General features: G+C 40.1%; 1 protein-coding gene across 1 annotated transcript in view; it reads left to right on the forward strand.

Moving 5' to 3' along the window:
• The window catches only part of PDF (peptide deformylase, mitochondrial), a 174,591-nt gene extending 161,512 nt beyond the window's left edge, over positions 1-13,079 (forward strand). The window contains exon 3 of the mRNA XM_044081279.1: positions 12,534-13,079. Within this exon, the coding sequence (XP_043937214.1) occupies positions 12,534-12,544 (11 nt within the window). The 3' untranslated portion in view covers positions 12,545-13,079. The remainder of the gene's footprint in view (positions 1-12,533) is intronic.
• The last annotated feature ends 6,396 nt before the right edge of the window (positions 13,080-19,475 follow it).

Consider the following 19,475-nt stretch of genomic DNA (forward strand, 5'->3'; position numbering starts at 1 on the left):
ACAATTCAAACTTTACCAAACACACTGGTTATGGGGGATTTCAATTATTCCACCATCAACTGGGAAACCTATGCTAGCCCTAACTCACTAGCACAAAAGATCCTTAACTTTGTTAATTCAAATGCCCTAGAACAAATTGTCCATACCCCGACAAGGAAAACAAACATTCTGGATCTGCTCCTCACCAACATGTCAAACAAATGCACTGCCACAACTGTCGGACCCTCATTAGTTAAAACCTACACAAATCAGTCACCGTCGAGCTGACACTAACACCAGAACTCATAAAGGGTGAAATCAGACTAAAATATTTATCAAGGGAAACTGCACCCTCCTAAGTGAAGGTATAAATACATTCTAAGCCCCATACCAAGCTGGAAGTTTATATTAAAGCCCTGTACAATCACTTGCATAAGTATGTAAACTCAGCCATACCAGAAAGAATCAAAGCCAGAGCCCAAAGTACAAACAAGCTGCCATGGTGGACATCCAGCATCAACAAACTTTACAATACATGCAAAAGGCTGCTGTCCTAGAAAACAATGGCAAGGCCCCAACAATGGAAAAACATCCTCCTTAGCCTCTACAGGCAAATAAGACAACTTGTCAAATCTTCCAAGGGCTCTTTTGAGAGAAACTCAGCAAGTACAGCCAGGGATAACCATAAGGCCTTTTATAGCTACATACAGAACCCAAAGAGTAAGACCCAAGCATGTGCAGAACTAGTGGCCAACAGTATGACACACACTGACCCCACAGAGATAGCAAGCCTGCTAGCATACAAGCCATTAAAATGTTTTTAGTCCCTTTAGTTTTATACACAGGTCAGGCATACTTTTATCAACCGGAGATGGATAGCAATTGAAAAAGAGTTGAATGATTTTATCTGGGAAGGGAAGACAGCAAGGGTCAAGTGGGATAAGATGATTCTACCAACAGAACAAGGTGGACTAGGATTACCTAATATGAGGGGGTATTTTAGAGCAACACAGTTAAGGCTCATATATGTAGCACAAGCAGAAAACTATAATTCAAAATGGAAAGGAATGGTGCTGGCACAGGGAGGAAGCTCAAGAAATAAGGAGAGATTGGGATTTTGGATGTAGACTCTTAAGCAGAACAACCAAAATCATACAGAGTATTATATTCATAAAACTGCAGGGAGTATTCTAAGAACCAAACTAGCATGAGAATGGAGTAAAGACATTTTGCCCATAGGGATGACTGTGGTCAGGGATACAGATAATAGGCAAGAGGGGGTTGGAATTTATTGGAGAAAACTGGCAAAGGAAGCAATGTATTGGGAGCAAATAACCAGAAAGGAAAATGTTATAGAATGTAAAAAGGCCAAGAATTTGTTTGGACTGCAGGTTTGAGATTGTTTTTCCTATCAAGGACTGATATCAGAGTATAGGTAAAGAGAAAGAAATAGGGGGCTCCTAAATGAAAGGCCAGCACTGGTAGAATTTTTAATAGAATCTAGAACAGAAGCTGCCATTAAAAAAGGAATAATTAGTAAAACCTATAAAATATTGCATGATAATTCTAAGAATCAATCAGAGAAGCTTAGAAAGGATTGGGAAGAGAGACTGGATAAGCAATTCACAAAAAGACAATGGGGGGATATATGTATATCTCCCAAATATGCAACAAAGTCTAGAAGATTTAGGATCTTTGCCTGGAAGTGTTTACACAGCTATTTGTATACCTCAAGTGGACTACAAAGAATTTTTCCTCAGGTGGATAGCAAATATTGGAGGTGTGACGGGCAAGAAAGAGGTAGCTGGGAACATATTTTTTGGAAGTGTGATGAGCTGGCAGACTTTTGGGATTCCCTGCAGACCACTCTGTCAGAGATGCTCGGCAGATTGGACTGACTGGGGAGATGATTCTTTAGAGTTATGCTACAGAATTGGAATTGCCTAGACATAGTAAACCCTTGCTGAGTCTAATTATGGTGGCTGCCAAAAAAAAGCAATTGCTCGAAAATGGAAATCAAAGTCTAGACCAACTTTACTGGAAGTAATGAATATAGTAACAGAGATAAAACAACTGGAATTGGGATCTTTAGAAAAGGGAAGGAGCAAACTACATAGGAAAAAATGGGAATTGTGGAAACTATATACCGAGCCGAGCAGGAATGAGATTTAAGAGGCAGGATTTGAATGAGCTGTATAATGCTTAACTAACAATGACTGGTGGTTTATAAGTGAAGTATAATGTTTACAACTACAGTTGTTTCAATGCTGTCTGTGATGTAAATTGTAACTAAAGTGATATCATTTTGTATGTTTTTCACTCATATAAATGTAAGATTGCCTTTGTCAGATGTGTAAATTTAATAAAGAAGTTTGGAAAAAAAAGATCAATGGGGCTCCTGCATGTGCCCTACACAGACTGAATAAATTCCCTGTCACTATACTCCTTATCGTGTAGACTTCTTAGGGGAAACTTATGCCTGGGCCTACAGAGCAATCCAAAACCCAAACCTAATGGACTTGCTGCATATCCATAAATCAAACAAGACTAGGGCTACCCGTTCCAGAGACCTAAATATGGCCTGCGACTTAAATAGGTCATGCTGTAGGGACAGATTTATCTCCCAGTGACTACCATGTCTTTGGAACAGGCTACCAATTCATGTGAAACAGAGCACCTCTATGAGACTGTTCAAAAGAAACCTGGACAAGTGGACGGGGCACCATAAACTCTTACTGGGGACAGAGCCCACAACCCTCCTGGACATGGGCAGTCATCACTAAATGCAGTCTTGGGTATTGACTAGCATTTCTATGGTATTCATTGGGATGAAATGACTAGGCTTAAAATGACCTCTGGGTCAATAGCCTAGTAATCTCCTATGATCCTAAGATCTTATGAATTCTCATAAGGCTAAACAGATACAAGCAAAGTGAAATGTCTCCATATCCAAAGCCAGATACTTACCATGTACAGATCAGTACTGCCCAATCTCTCCCATCAGCCCTGATGTGTTACAGATTATCCCCAGGAGACCATATGGAACCCACAAGGCATGGCCGAACAGCAACATAACATTGCTATGCTCAAACCATAAATATAGTATAGCATGTGATGAAGTCTCACTTCCACTGTGTGAACATGCCTGGAAGGCCACTGCTATATTTTCCCATTACAAACTGCCATATATTTGTAACACGCTACATGGTATGATATACTGACATCAGGCAGGTCAGTCAGCATTCCTGTAATCCTCTACCAATGTAGCAGCAGAACCTGCTTTGACTAACACATCATCCACCAGCAGTGATAAAGATGGCAACTGACAACCAGCAGTAGCTACACGGCACCCTTCCAGTGGTCATTAACCACAATACATAGCAGTGCAAACAAAGCATCAGTATGTTGTACACATCTGTGGGCTGTGATGTATACACAGTGGCAGTATGGTGTCACATAGAACAAAATGATGGATACAGTGTTCTATAGTAGCTATGCCAGGCAGAAAAAGGTCACATTACACTTTGTATCATACATCTCCACACGCACTAAACAGAAAGGGGGGGGGTGGTAAGGGTCAAAGCCATCATCAGTTGCATAGCTGCCTAGGGTCACATGAGGTGACCATACAGTACCAGTGGGGTGGGGGACCAGAAGATAACTGAGGGCAGAGGCCAGGGTTGAAGATGGGAGAGGTGGTATCTGGGTCAAATATAATTTCCTCAATGGTGTAGAAGGGATGTCACTATGAGACCATGCAGTGGAACAGTTCCAAGGAGGATACATGGGGAGGCACTGTGGGACAGTGCAGCAGAGTCTGGCATCATGAAGGCTTTGCAGGCTGATGCTTCCCAGGACACATAGTGAAACAGGACCTGTATGGGGGTTCTACATGAAGTAGCCTTCCCCAAGTGATCCTATAGGGTGACTATCTCACTCTTCAGTGTAGCTATGGTGAAACCACAACTGTGGCAAAAGCAGACTGTGTACCTTGCAGTGGACATCCAGTGAGTGCTCCACAAGCATGCACATACTCATGGACACAGGCGACAACAGGATGCAAGGCAGTAATTGTGGCTCTAGCTAAGATCCTCTGCAGGTGGCCATTGCTGAAATATTTTCCACTAAGGTATGAACAAGGCTAATCATATCATTGCCCCTTGTCCTCCAGTGTCTCTTGAAGACCATTACAACACCAGCCATCTCCATTTCCTTGTGTGTAGCTGCTGATTGTACCAGGGTCACAGCATCACATATCAGTTGGTTGAGACCAAGAGTCATCTTGGATGAGACTGTGTTGCACCACTTGCTAACCATACAATGAGTAACTGTATGTCAGATGCAGTGCACTCATCCTCCCCTGCTTGTCCACCACTAGCGGTGGTTGAAATGTCAAACTGGAGACACCCCAGGTTAAGTAGGCATTATACCATGCTGTACAGTTTGTTGGTTGGATGTGGGGAAAGCTACAGTGTCATCTGGGCCAGTGGATGTAGGCCCATCCAAGTGAGGCAGACCATGTCAGTGTATATTGAGACTGTGATTCTGTGTGCATTCTCATAACCTGGCAGGGCACTGGTGTGAGACTGTTGTTTTGGGCTAGCCTTAATAGATACTGTGATAGTGGTGGTGTGCCTTCTAAATATAAATACATAAGGATACTGAGAGATATTACTTGCCCCATTTGCTCCATGCTACTGACAACTGAATTCCCACAGCCAAATATAACACTCATACCTTTGTCAATAGTCCATCTGCATCCTTATGCCAAATATACCCATGAAGGACAAAGGCAGTAGTTACTGTAGCCGCCATTGCACTGGTACACTCTCATCCATAGTATACTGTGCTTCCTGTTGTATGACTATATACCTGGCTAGTCTGCATGAAGCATACCTCTGAACCTCTTTGTGCAAGAAATCTGGACAAAACCTGACAAAATGAGGGTACAAAGGCTCAAAAATAGGGGCATATTTTAAATATTTCTCTTATAAACTTAGAAAATTGCAAGAGTAACAGGGTTTGTGTTAACCTACATTTTCTGAAGGTTTTCATATCTGAATCTCAAATTTACGTCATTATTTAGTGAGTTTGATGATCAGATCATCCCACTGATTTGCCAGAAAATCACAAATTTTATGAGGAATAGACTAAAAACATGAGACAGAAATCTGGACATTCTGCAAAAATTTGTACAGTTGAGAGGTATGGCATGGAGATATTTGGCATCTGTCCTTTCCCAAAACCTATACTGACACCTCCAGGTATAGTGCCTGCCTCGTCATCAGCACCATGCATGGATTCCAACAATTATTCCACCTAAGTGAGCACAGAGCTTGATGGAAGACCTCCTCCTGTCCCCATGTTTTCTGACACTATATTGCATGTCTTCTGTGAAGCCTGAGTCATGTACTTTACACACTTCCATCTAAAAACAATCTCAAGGTTATGCTGCTAAATGCTAGGAGTATTAACATGAAAACTGCAGTCACCGGAAGCCGTCCTTACCGTGGAAGACAAAGACATTTGTGCAGTTTTGGAGACCTGGTTTAAGGCTGTGGAGAGCACTCAAACCATATCAGATTACACCTCCTTCCACAAATTCAGACTACAAACTGAAAACTAAAGGAAGCAGCGTATCACTATTCATTAAAGATAAATATATCTCTAGATCGGTTAAACAGTATGATGCCCTAGAGATACTTCAGGTGCAATTAACTGTTGGTAGGACACATATTCAAGTCATTGCCAGCTACAGAAACCCCTCCCTGAATCAGCACCCACTCTCCCACTCTACCTATTTGGATCTACTTGAGTCTATCAAGATACATCTGAACACCATGGTTTTGGGTGACTTTACCCATCCATTGACTGGGTAAATTACTCATGCTCAAACTCACTTGCCCTGGACCAACTGGTTGACACCCCCACAAGGGGTGCTAACATCCTGGATCTGGTACTTACCAATATGGGGGAACACTGTAGCACCCCCACTGTGAGGTCTTCTCTGATGAGATCTGACCACAAATCAGTCTCATTCAAGTAACTCTCACACCTGACCCCCCCACCCCAACAGCAGCAACTAAACTAAAAAAAAAACTTCTCCAAAGCAGATTATAACCTCTTATGGGATGGTATAAATAGCTTCACTGCACCACACCCTTCAGATGGAACTGACTATTCTGAGTTCTATACCACTGCTTTATTCGAGCACCTGTACAACTGCATTGACTTGGCCATACCTGATAGGCTCATCAAGAAAGAGCAAACCTGCCTGGTGGACAATTGCCATTAACAGGCTTTACAGTAAGAGGAAGAAATTACTGTTTAAGTGTAAGAGGGAGCAAGTCCCAAACTGAAAACACTCATTCCTCAGCTTAAACAAGCAAATAAGACTTCTTGTGAAGTTCTCCAAAGCAAACTATGAATCCATATTAGCTTCCTCAGCTAAGGACAACCATAAGGTGTTCTTTAGTTACATCCATAACCCAAAAGGAAAGGCCCAGATTTGTGCCAAACTAGTAGTTAATGATACCACATATACTGAGCCTATGGACATAGCTAATCTGCTGGCCTACAGGTTCTGTGAAAACTTCACTCTCCTGTCCCTGCCAAACATACCCCATGACATCCCTACCACGTATCCGCTACCTTATATCTCTAAAGAGCAGGTCATACAGATGACACAGGATGAAATTGAAGAGTATGTGCCACAGGAAGATGCTATAGAACTTTCTATAGAATGCCCACAGGAAATAGAAAACAAGGGATGTGCCCTCAGTTTGGAAGAAAATGAGCTAAGAGAAGAGTTGCTTGATTTAATGGACATGAATAGATATATTAAGATCAATGAGAGAAATAGACTGCAGAAGGTCAATAAAACCCAAAAAGTAAGAAGTCTGATAAAACAAATGAATGCAGTAATCAGGACTGTCCATAGAGATCCATTTGATATAACAGAAGTAAACAGGATATATTACTATGCTGCTAAATTAATAACTCATAAAGTTCTACCACAAGATCACAGGCTAGTGAGGGAAAGGAAGGCTAGAAATCGAATACCATCATGGAAGTATTGAATAGAGAAAACTATAAAGCAGTTAAGACAAGAAGTGGCACTGTTAGAAGATTATAGAAGAGGGAATAGATCAACAAAAATACTGAGAAAGATAGAGGTGATTAAAGCAATGCACAGTATTAGAACAGACCAGAATCTATCATGGAGTATCGCAAATAAACTAAAAATTTCAGCACAGGCTGGAAAACTTAGAAGATACCACAGAATAATATAAGGGAAAAGTACAAAATAAGCAATTTATTGATGACCCAAAAAAGTTTTATAGAGAATTGGTAAATAAGGTAAAAGGAATTGAAAGACTGCCAAAAAAACAGGAAGTAGATAAATTTTGGAGAAGTATTTATGAAGATCCTGTGGAACATAACAAAGATGCTAAATTGATAGAAGTAAAAGAAAGAATAAGAAGTTTAAAGGTACAGGATATGAAATGGGAAGAAGTAACAGCCAGAGAGATTGAAAGAAAGTTGAGAAAAGCTTCTCACTGGAAAACCCCAGGCCCAGATGCAGTATCTAACTTGTGGTTAAAAGTATTAACATATTCGCACAAGGATTTAGCCATGAATAAGAACTATTTATATGCACATCCCAAACAGACACCACACTGGTAACAACAGGCAAAGCAATGTTCATACTTAAGAGTGAACCTGCAAGCGACCCTAAAAATTATAAACTGATAACTTGCCATCTGATGATGTATAAACTATACATGGGAATTGACGCCGGCAGAGTTTGTAGTCATTTAGAAGAAAACTCAATTAAGGCAGTAGAACAAAAGGACAATAAAAGAAAGGCATATGGAACAAAGGATCATTTGTTGTTAAAGTTATAGTGAAGAACTGTAAAAGGGGGAAGAATCTAAGTATGGCATGGATTGACTACAAAAAATCATTTGATAGTATCCCACATTCATAAATAAAAGAGTACTTAATAATGTACAAGATACACCCTACACTGATTGATTACATTACAATAACCATGAAATAATGGCAGACCACTTTGCAATTAAGCCACAATAAAGGACAGATTATTATCCCAGGGATAAAAATTCAAAGGGGGATATTCCAGGGTGACTCTGTCACCATTGCTATTTTGCCTTACCATTAATCTATTAAGCTGTTTACCTAACAACTTAGGCCATGGCTACAATTTGGCTCCTAGAAAACAACAAAGTCTAATGACTTCTCATTTTCTCTTTGTCAATGATTTAAAACTGCATAGCTCATCAGATGAGGAACTGAAAGTACAGCTGCAGGTTGTCAATACTTTTTCAGATGATATTAGAATGTCATTTGGTCTTGATAAATGTGCAAAAGCAACCTATAAAGCAGGAAAACTGCAGCACCAGGAAAACATCAATTTGGGACAAGAATGTGATATAAAAGAACTTGAGCAAGAGGGAGTGTATAAATACTTGAGAATCGATAAAGTATCAACAATAAAACATGAACAAATGCAAATAAAACTCAGTAAGGAATATTTCAGAATACTTAATCATGAGAACAGCATTGACATCTATGAACAAGATCCAAGCTATTAATCAATTTGTTCTTCCTGTCCTAACATACATTTTTGGAGTGATTGACTGGCCCCAAAAAGTGTTGGATAGATTAGATATTAAAACAAGAAGGATGTTTCATGCTCACCAAATGATTTATAAAAATCAGTGTATTCCAACATTATATATTCCCCATTCTGAAAGAGGGATGAGCCTCTTGGAAATTGATTACATGTATTGATCTGCAGTCATGGGACTCCACACATATCTAATGACCTAACAAGATCCAAATGTAGTGAAAGTTTTCAAATATGAGGAGAATAAATCTAAGATGACTTTTCTGCTTAATTTAGCAGAAGCATATCGAAGTCAAGCAGGAATGGAAATCAAACCAGAAGTAGATAAAAACCAGGCAGCAATTGAATGTGGGAATGTGCCAAAAAACAAAGGAAAGAATATAAGGTGAAGGACAAGATGAGAAGGCAAGAAATGTGGAAAAAACATAAATATAGTTGCAAGTATAGAAAACTTCTGGAAGAGCCTCATGTTGATCAAGAACAAACGCAGGAATGGTTAAGGAGAGGCGAATTCAAACCAAGAAATGAAAGGTTAATATTGGCAGCCCAAGATTGTGGGCTACGTACCTGCTGGTTTGCAAAGTCCAATGAACATTTGGGAGAAACAGACAAATGTAGGTTTTGCAAAACCAAACTGGAAACAGTCACACACCTTGTTGCTGGTTGCGACACAGTAATGGCAGAATGACTGTATACTGAAAGGCATAATAATGTGGTGAGACTGTTGCACTGGGGATTGTGCAAGCACTATGGTATTGAAGTGGCTGAAAAACACTAGAAACTTGAACTACAAAGCATCATAGAAAATGATGAAGTTAATATCACATGTGATCACCCATTACCAACAGTCCAAAAGATAGATGCTAGAAAACCGGATATAGTGGTCCAAGAAAAGAAGACAAAAGTAGCATTGATCATTGGAATTGCCACACCCAGTGACTACAGTGTCTTGCGTACAGAGAGACACAAAGTCATAAAATATCAGGATCTGCAGGCAGAAATGAGAGCAATATGGAAGAAAGATACCCAGACCTTTCCAATAGTAGTAGGAGCAACGGGTCTTATAAAAAAGAATTTACAATCATATTTAGATATCTTACCAATCCATTTAATCCCATATGAATTGCAGAAGGAGTCATTACTGGGCACATTGCGGGTGCTGTGAAGAGCACTACTGGCTGACATCAAAGATGGAAACAATACCAATTTCATGAACTTCAATCATACTTTGACTTAGGAATGGGGTCCATTCCTGTCATGGTATTAGAAACCCAAAAGACTTAGAGAAATTAAAAATGGCTGACACCTTAGCAACAAAGATATAGGTAATCTCCAAACACTTGACCCTACTCATTTTGGATTTGTCAAAGGGAGATCATGCCCGTTAAACCTGGTGGACTTTGAGACAGTCATCAAGGCCCTGAATAAGGGGAAATCTGTGCGTACAGCCTACATAGACTTAGCCAAGGCTTTTGACACTATCCCCCCCAGGCATTATTGACAAACTCACCCAGCTAGGTATCAACCCTTATATCATTAGATGAGTTGGTAACTGGCTCACTGATAGAATATATATAGTTAAAATAGGGGAATCCACTTCCAAAAGCAGACATGTAACCACTGGTGTTCTACAGGAATCAGGCCTGGGGCCTCTACTGCTTGGAATCTATTTCTGTGAAGTGCAAGCAAAAACTAAAGGTCTGTGGCTGAGACTGACAAAGTTTGCTGATGACTGCAAACTGGGAGCAGTCATAGAATTTCCAAGAGGGTCTTATACAAACAAATAATTGGTGCCAAAGTCATGGCCTTAAACTTAGTGCAAAAAAATGGTTTACTATCATGTTAGACATAACATTGTTCAAATGTACAGATGTCCGAACCAAATGTTCAGAAATCTGAACACCGAACAGTGTAAATGTTGAACCGAGTATTTCAGTACAGTTGAATGTCGAAAATGTCGACTACACTGAAATTCTCCTATCTACACAACATACAACAGCTGCACCCCCCCACCCCCAGTTATATATACAAACTCCAAGATCACACTGCAGTAAGGGTAAGGGTACATTTCCCCATCCCCGTTATAGTGTAATCTGCACCGCAATATTGGAGCTGACAACAGCGGCCATTCGCTCATGTCAGCTTCGGCATTGTGGTGATCACCCTACCGGTTCTGCCAAGTGGTTTTCACACATAGTTCGTTCACCTAAAAGACGAATGAACATGTGATAGTATACCCAAAAAAATCTATTCTCATTCCTTTTGGTAAGAGCGATAGTCCTGCTATCTACCACATGAATAGCAACTCCCTAAGTATGCACTCAATGGTGAGAGACCTGGGCACAAAGGTTGACAGCATCCTTACCTTTGATCACCATGTTTCCACAGTGGTAAGAAGAGCATTCTATATTGCTCATCTCATAAGTAAGGGCATTGCCTCCAGAAAGAAAAGAAATTATAACCTCCCTGTACTCTTCCCTCATCAGGCCAACAATTGAGTGCAATGCCCCTTTTGGTATGTACCTTTCCAAGCATCTGCAGCAATTGGAGAGACCACAAAGGTTCCTCACAAGGAAAATTCAAGGTCTTCAGCATCCGTCTTATGTGAATCATCTGAAAACACTGTCACTTTATTCTGTTTCATACAGACTACTCAGAGGCAGTCTCTGCCTTGCATATAAGGAAATTTCTGACCCTACTTTATTGGAAATGCTGCATATCCACAAGTTAAATGGTACATGGGTAACTCACTCTAAAGACCTTAACCTGGTATATGATATTAATAGAACCAGATTTGTCTCACAGAGGTTACCACACCTTTGGAGTAGACTCTCACTTCATGTCAAACAGAGCACCTCATTGGCCCTCTTCAAACACAATCTGTACAATTGGATGGGTAACCATAAATTCACCCCAAGGATTCCACCTGTGTCCCTCTTGGACGGGGGCAATATGTGCTAATCATAGAAATAAGGGTAGAACTTGGATATGCTTCTAAGGGCCCTAGGGCCATTAGTCACCTTTAGAGCCTATGATCAGTGGTGTGATTCTTCTAACTCACAGCACTGTCACCATGCACCACAGTCTTGTAGAGCCATTGCTCTTGATTCCTGACTGCTTGTAACAAGATGTCATTCTCTGCAGGGCTGAACTTCATCAACCTCTGCCATTTGCCACCTTTGGGGGACATGCATACACCTGGAAGGAAAGGACAACTTACGTTAAGGAGGCATAAGTGGATAGCTTTGTGTCACAGTGACAGCAGGCTGGCACAGTGAGAGATGGCTATGTATTCCAGAATGAGGTACACTGTAGGGTTTTCATGCATTCTTTCCACTGCACAGTGCTATCTGGATTGAGAGGAAGTTGCTGTCCTGTGTCAGTAGGCTACCACACCCAAAAAGATTAATATGCAAATATGTGCATGAGTGTAGTAGATATAGGTGGTGGTGGTATTACAAAGGCTAGGACTGCTGGTCTTTAGGATGTAAGTGGCTGTCCTTTGGCAGTGGGTCACCATCCCATTAGGGTCACATATATGAATATGTGCATGAGTTCAGTAGGATGGACACTAATCTTAGACTTGCAATCATGCAGTTACATGGGGTCATTCAATTAAGAGATACTCATGTGAGAGACACTGCTGATATATTCTTACTACAGTTATGTAGACCTCTGTGTTCCCTTTGTGGGATATTATGTATGTAATTGTTGCTTCTGTGCTGGCAGAAAGTGATTCAAGCCACTGCTGAAATACATTTGTTGCTTATTTTTTCTTGATGTGCATTTTGTTTTCCAGAATAATGCATCACGCTTAAATGTTACTAATAAGTACTGGTTTGCACCTTATTTATGCTAATGAGGGTTGAGTTCACCTTTCTCTATGTATTGTTATGTTTTGCAGAAACATACTAGTGGCATGAGGTGTAGATATATTCATCTGCATGTTACTGGGACACTATGCATGCTAGCTCATTCTGGCAAAGTATCCATGTATGGGAGTTATACATCTACAAGTTTCTAGAGTGCAAGGCACCTGACCGAAGAGTTCCATGTTGGGCATGTAGGAAATGGTTCTTGTCCTGCAATAATTTTGTACTGTTGTACATTCAAGGAGATGGCTACAAGTGATGTTGCCCCATGGACACTGCCTGCCGGTTGTGGATAGGAGAGAGGAATTATGCTTTATCTCCTGCACAGATATTTCTGGGAATGGCTGTTGGAACCCCACGTGTGTCATTTTATGAATGCAGATGCCTAGTATGATTGGCAGCACTGCTGTCCAGGCAGATTGACATCCCATGTATCACAAGAGGTGAAGGCAACAGTATGATGACCGGCATTGCCATCATTGGATGCAGCAGTTAGACAAGATCCGAATGGTACAGTAAATAGTTATTGTGTCTGCTGTGGACAGTTCTGCATTTAATAAATATTTTTGATTCATGTCTTTCTGGTACTCTATTTTATTTAATTTGAGAAATCCCAAGATATCCCAGGTTGAGTGCTGTGGGTGATTGTCCACCATCTCATGTGTATGCTGTTGGAGGCAGCTGTTGTGCTATTTGCACTTTATTCCTTTACCAGACTGGGCAAAGGGCTGTGATCGTGAGGTATAACGGGTACCATTTCATTCTTCTCCCTTATTGCACTTGTGTGTTTAATGTAGTTGTGTCAGGTTCACTGCAACTAATAACAGCATTACTGTAGCTGCCTCTTTTTCTCTGTAAATAATTGTAATACTGTGGACTGTTGTCCTGCAAGGTGGGAATCTGACTGCACATGTACATGCTACTAATCTGACTACTTTTTTCTCTTTTTTTCACATGGACATGTTACTATTCTGACTACTTTTTGCTTCTTTGTACATGGACATCCTACTATTCTAACTGCTTTTCACTTCTTTGCACGTGGACATGCTGCTGTTGTTGCATATTGTGATGTGGATATCATTTAAGTGTGGAACTATATTGTTGAACTGTCATTTGTATTTTCCCACACCTATATGTGTTATGTAATTCCTTGCCTATTCGTTTTACCTTTCACTGCAAGCAGAATGTGCAGAGCATGCTGCCAGCTGCCATAGGAGGAAGCAGAGTTTTCAGGCACAGAAAGGTTAATGATGTCTGTCCTGTCATGGTATACTTCTACCATATTACTTGTGTATTACTATCATTAATGTCATGTTTTCCAGTTTTGGTTGCCTTTCTGCAGGTTTCCATAATTTCACTGGAGCTACAGATGCAACAGCTATGGCCTAATGTTGCCCAAACCAAGAATATGGCTGTGAAAGGTGAGCGGGATGAGTGTGCCTCATCTTGGGAGTTATGTGGCCCTTCCTAGTCAAGCAGCCCATCTCATTTACCAACCCTAGCTGTTCCAAAACTGGAACAATTAGTTGAGAGTGCAGTTGAACAGGTGATGAACTGCTGGATTACCATCTGGCAGCCCCATCTGGAACGAGTAGCACATCAGGTAGCCAGCTGTGGATAAGACAATTGCCATTAGTGATATAGACCTAAGACTACAACCTACGGGGTCCCAGTAATATTCCCCCTGGGCCAGTCTTCAGTTGGCAAGCTGCCTGTAACCCTTCTTAAGCTTTGTTTGCCTGTGTTTGTCTCTGTCATATCTCTCCCTTGCTTGTTCATAGTTACTACGTTTGTCTGTTTTGGGGGCTTTCATACATCTCTCTGTGCCCTCTACTTGCCCTCATTACTCATTGCACCTTCTTCTTTTTGTTTGTTTGTTTGTGTGTGTGTGTGTGTGTGTGTGTGTGTGTGTGTGTGTGTGTGTGTGTGTGTGTGTGTGTGTGTGTGTGTATATATATATATATATATATATATAAGTTATAATGGGTCCTTTACCCAATAACCCCCCACCAAAGTGCTTTACCTTTCAAGCTGTTTGTTTGACTTCCTGTAACCCATTTTTTGCTTTCCTGTACTCCCTTTTCCATGAACCAGTAAGATGACCTGCTGGGCACCTGTTCACTGCTGCTTAGCTGCTTATCACTTCCTATACTATTTTTCCCTTCATGTGTACACTGGCTTCTTGCTTGTATGGGAGAAAAATGTTTTCTCCCTCCTATATCCTCATTCCTGTGAGCTTTGTTCAGTAAGGCAGAAGACTGCAGCACTGCCTTTCTTTATATGCACTAGGGTACATCACTCTGCTTTGTGTATGAATCTTCCACTTCTGCACACCTACCTCCCAGAAGTGCAGCTACCTGCTGCCTGCTTTTACAGTTTGTACGTTTCTTTATTTATGTCCTCTTTGCTCTATTGTGTTGTTTGTCAGTGCTGCCTAAGCACTGCACCATATTATCCAGTGGGCTATATAACTCTTTTAAGTCTTACAAATTTGGTTTTAGGAAAGTTAAGTGTTTGGGTCAACACCTAGCAGAATTTAAAGACCCATATAAAATTAAACATAAAGTTAAACACATGCAACCTTTATTTGGTTCTAGGCTACACTGTTCATAGGTTCATAGCTACTTACTTGGGTATTGAGCTGTGAGGATCTTTAGAAACCTAGCTCTGCATTTCATGAAGTTTTTAGCTGTAAATTCAAGTAAGCCAGTGCTGTGAAGAACATTTATATGTTACTCCAATCCTTAAGGGACAAAGGTGCTAAACCAGGGATGAATTTGCTGTTTCCAATCCATTCATCCAGATTATGTTTGAATAGAGTAAGGAACATACTTTGCTTTATGTGGAGAGGGAGACTATTCCAAATAAATTGTATTCTCTGTGGTACATATCTGCCCTTGCAACATGCTCTGTTTATATTGCAGAAGAGATTAGGATCTCTTGAGTGGGTGTTTATTCCATCATTGGACTTGTGGATGTGCAGTACCTCAGAGAGTATAGGGTCTGTTGAGGCTCTGTATGTGAGTCAGCAATTATCTCTCAGTAGTCTGTATAATACTAAGAAGAGAGACAAGGCTTTGATATAGTGTTATTTTTATGATTGTAGGCCCTTGATGTGAGAAAGCATTGTGGTTGTACAAGTTTTGTTAAGTGTTTGGATGGGTACATACTAAAGGCGGCATTATGCTCAATGACTGGTCTAATAAGTGCTGAATACAATAGGATGATAATATCCTTGGAACTAGATGCCATACTCTTACTCTTAAGCTGTGCAATTAAAAAGGGCTTTCTTGCATTAGTGGATACGTGGTAATTGAAGGATAGTTTGTTATCTGCATAGGTTCCCAGGTCTTAAACTACTAAATCAATTTTCAGGGGCTCATTGCCAATGCGATAGTTACAGGGGATGTCATGGTTGCCTAAATAGACTATATTTTTGGCATTTAGTTTTAGTCCATGGTTATGACACCAAATATTTGTTTGGGAAATGTCCTCTTGGAGGATCTTGGTGTCCTCTGGAGAGTTTATGTTGGCACCAATTTACAGTTATTTGCAGACTTGGCCATTTACAAACCCTTTACTGTAACTTTGACCTCTGATAAGTAAATGCCAAAAAGGAGTACCCCAAGTACTGAACCCTGGGATATACCCCTAAGTGACAGGTCTTTTGGAGGTGGTAGAGCTACCCTCCTAACTTTCCGAGTTCTGTTTGTGAGCATGTTTGCTATCCAATAAGTTAGATAGGAATTGACATTTAGTTGGGAGAGTTTATCAACAATACCAGAGTGTGGGATGGTGCTGAATGCCTTTGCAAGGTCTAAATATGTAGCGTGTACTAATTTTCCTTCATCCATTGGTTCACTAGCCTTCTTTAAGAAGTTGACCAGGTTAAGAAGGCAGGATCTGCCCTTGACAAAAATCAAACTGTCTTGGGTCAAAAGTTTGTAGGTTACCAATGTCCTTATTTATTAATTCCATAATGATTCTCTCCATAGCCTTACAGATGGGGGCTGGTCAGATTTATGGGTCTATAATTACCCAGGTCCACTGATGCTCCACCTTTGTGATGGGGAATGACTGTTGCTGTCCTCCATTCATTTGGCACAAAGCCTCTTTGGAGACTGAGTGCAATGATTTTTTTTTCTTTTATTGTAGAGGCAATTTACATTTGGGTTCCACCACATGACTTTATTTTTAAATCTGGCATTGTGTTAGCTTCAGAGGAGGATAAGGATTCTACATATGCTGTGAAGTCATCAGGTTGGAGGGGGATGCTGAATTTAGCCAGGTTGCTACTTAGTTTTTCCTAGCTTAGTCTTTGCATAATCTCTGAATATTGAGCAATTTGAAGATGCTTCCAACTTCAGTCTTATGGTGGGTGAGACTGTTTTACAGCCTGATTTTATGAGAGAGGAAGTTACAACTGATGCCAGACAGAAGAGTGCCATATTAGTGAGGAGCAAGTTCAAATTTGTTTTCCCTAGTTGGCTTGACTATCATGTCTATGAAGTCCAGAAAACTATGCCCGTACATGTTGGAGGTGCAAAGTCTCCCAGTTTTTGGAGAGGTAGTTAAAGTCCCCTAGGAGAACTATGTTTGGACTAATGCAAAGAGACTCCATACGAGACTCCCTACTAGTCAGGTAGGAGGTGTGGACCAAGGGGGATATAATGGAGGTCCCATAGTTAGCTATGATATGATAAGGGGATTGTTAATGGTAAGTTGGATTTGGTGGAGGTCCAGGTCATCAATCCTGTCTAATGAGCCCGGAAGTGATATTTTGTTTTATGAATATAGAGACACTGCCATCTTTTTTGTCTTCATCTTGTCAGGTGGGCCTGAACATATGGTAGTTGTTTGAAGCCCCCACGTATGTGGTGCTCTCAATGGTCTTGAATTAGGTCTCCATGAAGCTGCATATATCAGTGCATTCCAGGTTAAGCAGGGAATGTCAGGAATTCAATGTTGTTGAGATTCCTAGCATTAAGCAACAATATCTGTTATTTGGAGACTGCGGTGGTGGTGCTGCGGTAGCGTTGTCGCCTCACAGTTAGACGTTGCCCGTTCGATTCTTAGTTAGAGCGTCTTCTGTGTGGCGACATGCATGAATGGGCATTCCTTCGTTGAAGGTTGTGCATTAGGCCCGGCAAGCCAGCACGTAAAACTCTACTGCCAATCATTAGCGGACCGGAGTTCCACTGTGGCGACCCCTAACCGGGAAAAGCCGAAAGACACAAACAAACAAACCTATATGTTATTTGGCACTATGTCAGTAGGCAAGGTTTTATCCAGTATACCAAAGCCTTGTGACTATAGGCGCAAGCCATTCCTGGCAAAGCAGTTAGGACTGTCTATCCCCGCTTTGAATGACACCATTGTTTTTCAAATGGGGTGTGTCCTGTTCTTTTGTAAGTTTTCTTGCAAATCTAAGTTTTTTTCTCCTCTGTTAATACTTCAGAAGCTTTTGAAGTTAGGACTCTTATAACCTGTAAGACTGAAGTGGTTGAAATATGTGTGTGTGTGTGTGTGTGTGTGTGTGTGTGTGTGTGTGTGTGTGTGTGTGTGTGTGTGTGTGTGTGCGCGCGCATGTTTACACACACACACACATATATATATATATATATATATATATATATATATACACACACACACACACATATACATTTTATATATACGTATATATATACAGACACACACGCACACGTGTGTATATATCTGTTCTCCCATGTAACATGTTGTATATAAGTTGGATGCAGAGTGAAGCATTACAGCTGAGTGATTTATGGTGCAAAAGAGATGGGCAAGCATAGTTTGAAACACCAGAATGCATGCTTTACCTTTGCCCACACTGATATAAACAAAATTTGAATGAACAGTTCCAGCTTGACTAATTGGCAGAGTATTATGGATAGCAAAGAAACTGTGGATTGTTGGTAGGGGACTTTGTATCTACAATACATTAATAAGTTTGACCTTCAGTTGGTTTTATCACATTGGACACTACACCTCACTTGCATGTTTACCAGGAGAAAGCTGTAGAAGCACTGAAAAATGTAGCATCCCTAGGACAGTAGCTATGACCCCTGGCCATATCTCCTTCCTGATGTCCTCCAGTGTCAGGAGAAAATGAGATATACATTATTTTGTATTCCTGTTAACTGTATGGGTGAATTATTATGTAGGTTCTACTTACCTATTTCATTCTCATTTTAGGTTTTATCCTGTGCTTTACAATATTTTTCCACTAGATGCTTCTGCTAGAGCTCATTGCCTGGAATGTACTCTCGCACTATGATGTTTCTAACTAGATGGTGCTGATTGGTCATTTTCAGCTATCCTTTGGAATAGGACGATGCAGTTTCATTGTACTTTTTAAAATGCATAGTGCAGAGTATTCATTTATTTTTGTCAAATGGTTTTGCATTTATCCAATTCTAATATATGCTGAATAGATTCATAATTGAGTGTATGACATATTCCAGAAGTGGCAGTCATCACTGAAAAGGACAACATATGAAACCGCAGCTGCAGTCTGCTTTGTGGTATATATATATATATATGTATATATATATATATATATATATATATATATATATATATATATATATATATATATATGTATATATATATATAAATTTATATATATATATATATATATATATATATATATGTGTGTGTATATATATATATATATATATATATATATATATATATATATATATATATATGTGTGTGTGTGTGTGTGTGTATATATATATATATATATATATATATATATATATGTATATATACACACATACATGCAAAGACAACCGAAAATCTAAACAAAAAAATAAACACTTTAACTTCAAAACAAAAACTTTTCACCATCTACCACCATAAAGAAAAGAGGCAACACATGAACTGATAATTTGAGTGCGCTTTCGTTCTTTATTATACAAGAACTTCTTCAGAAATAGTTTTACATTACTGTG

The sequence above is a fragment of the Protopterus annectens genome, chromosome 8.part0 (genome assembly GCF_019279795.1).
Source record: "Protopterus annectens isolate FY-2018-M chromosome 8.part0, PAN1.0, whole genome shotgun sequence".
Taxonomy (NCBI): Eukaryota; Metazoa; Chordata; order Ceratodontiformes; family Protopteridae; genus Protopterus; species Protopterus annectens.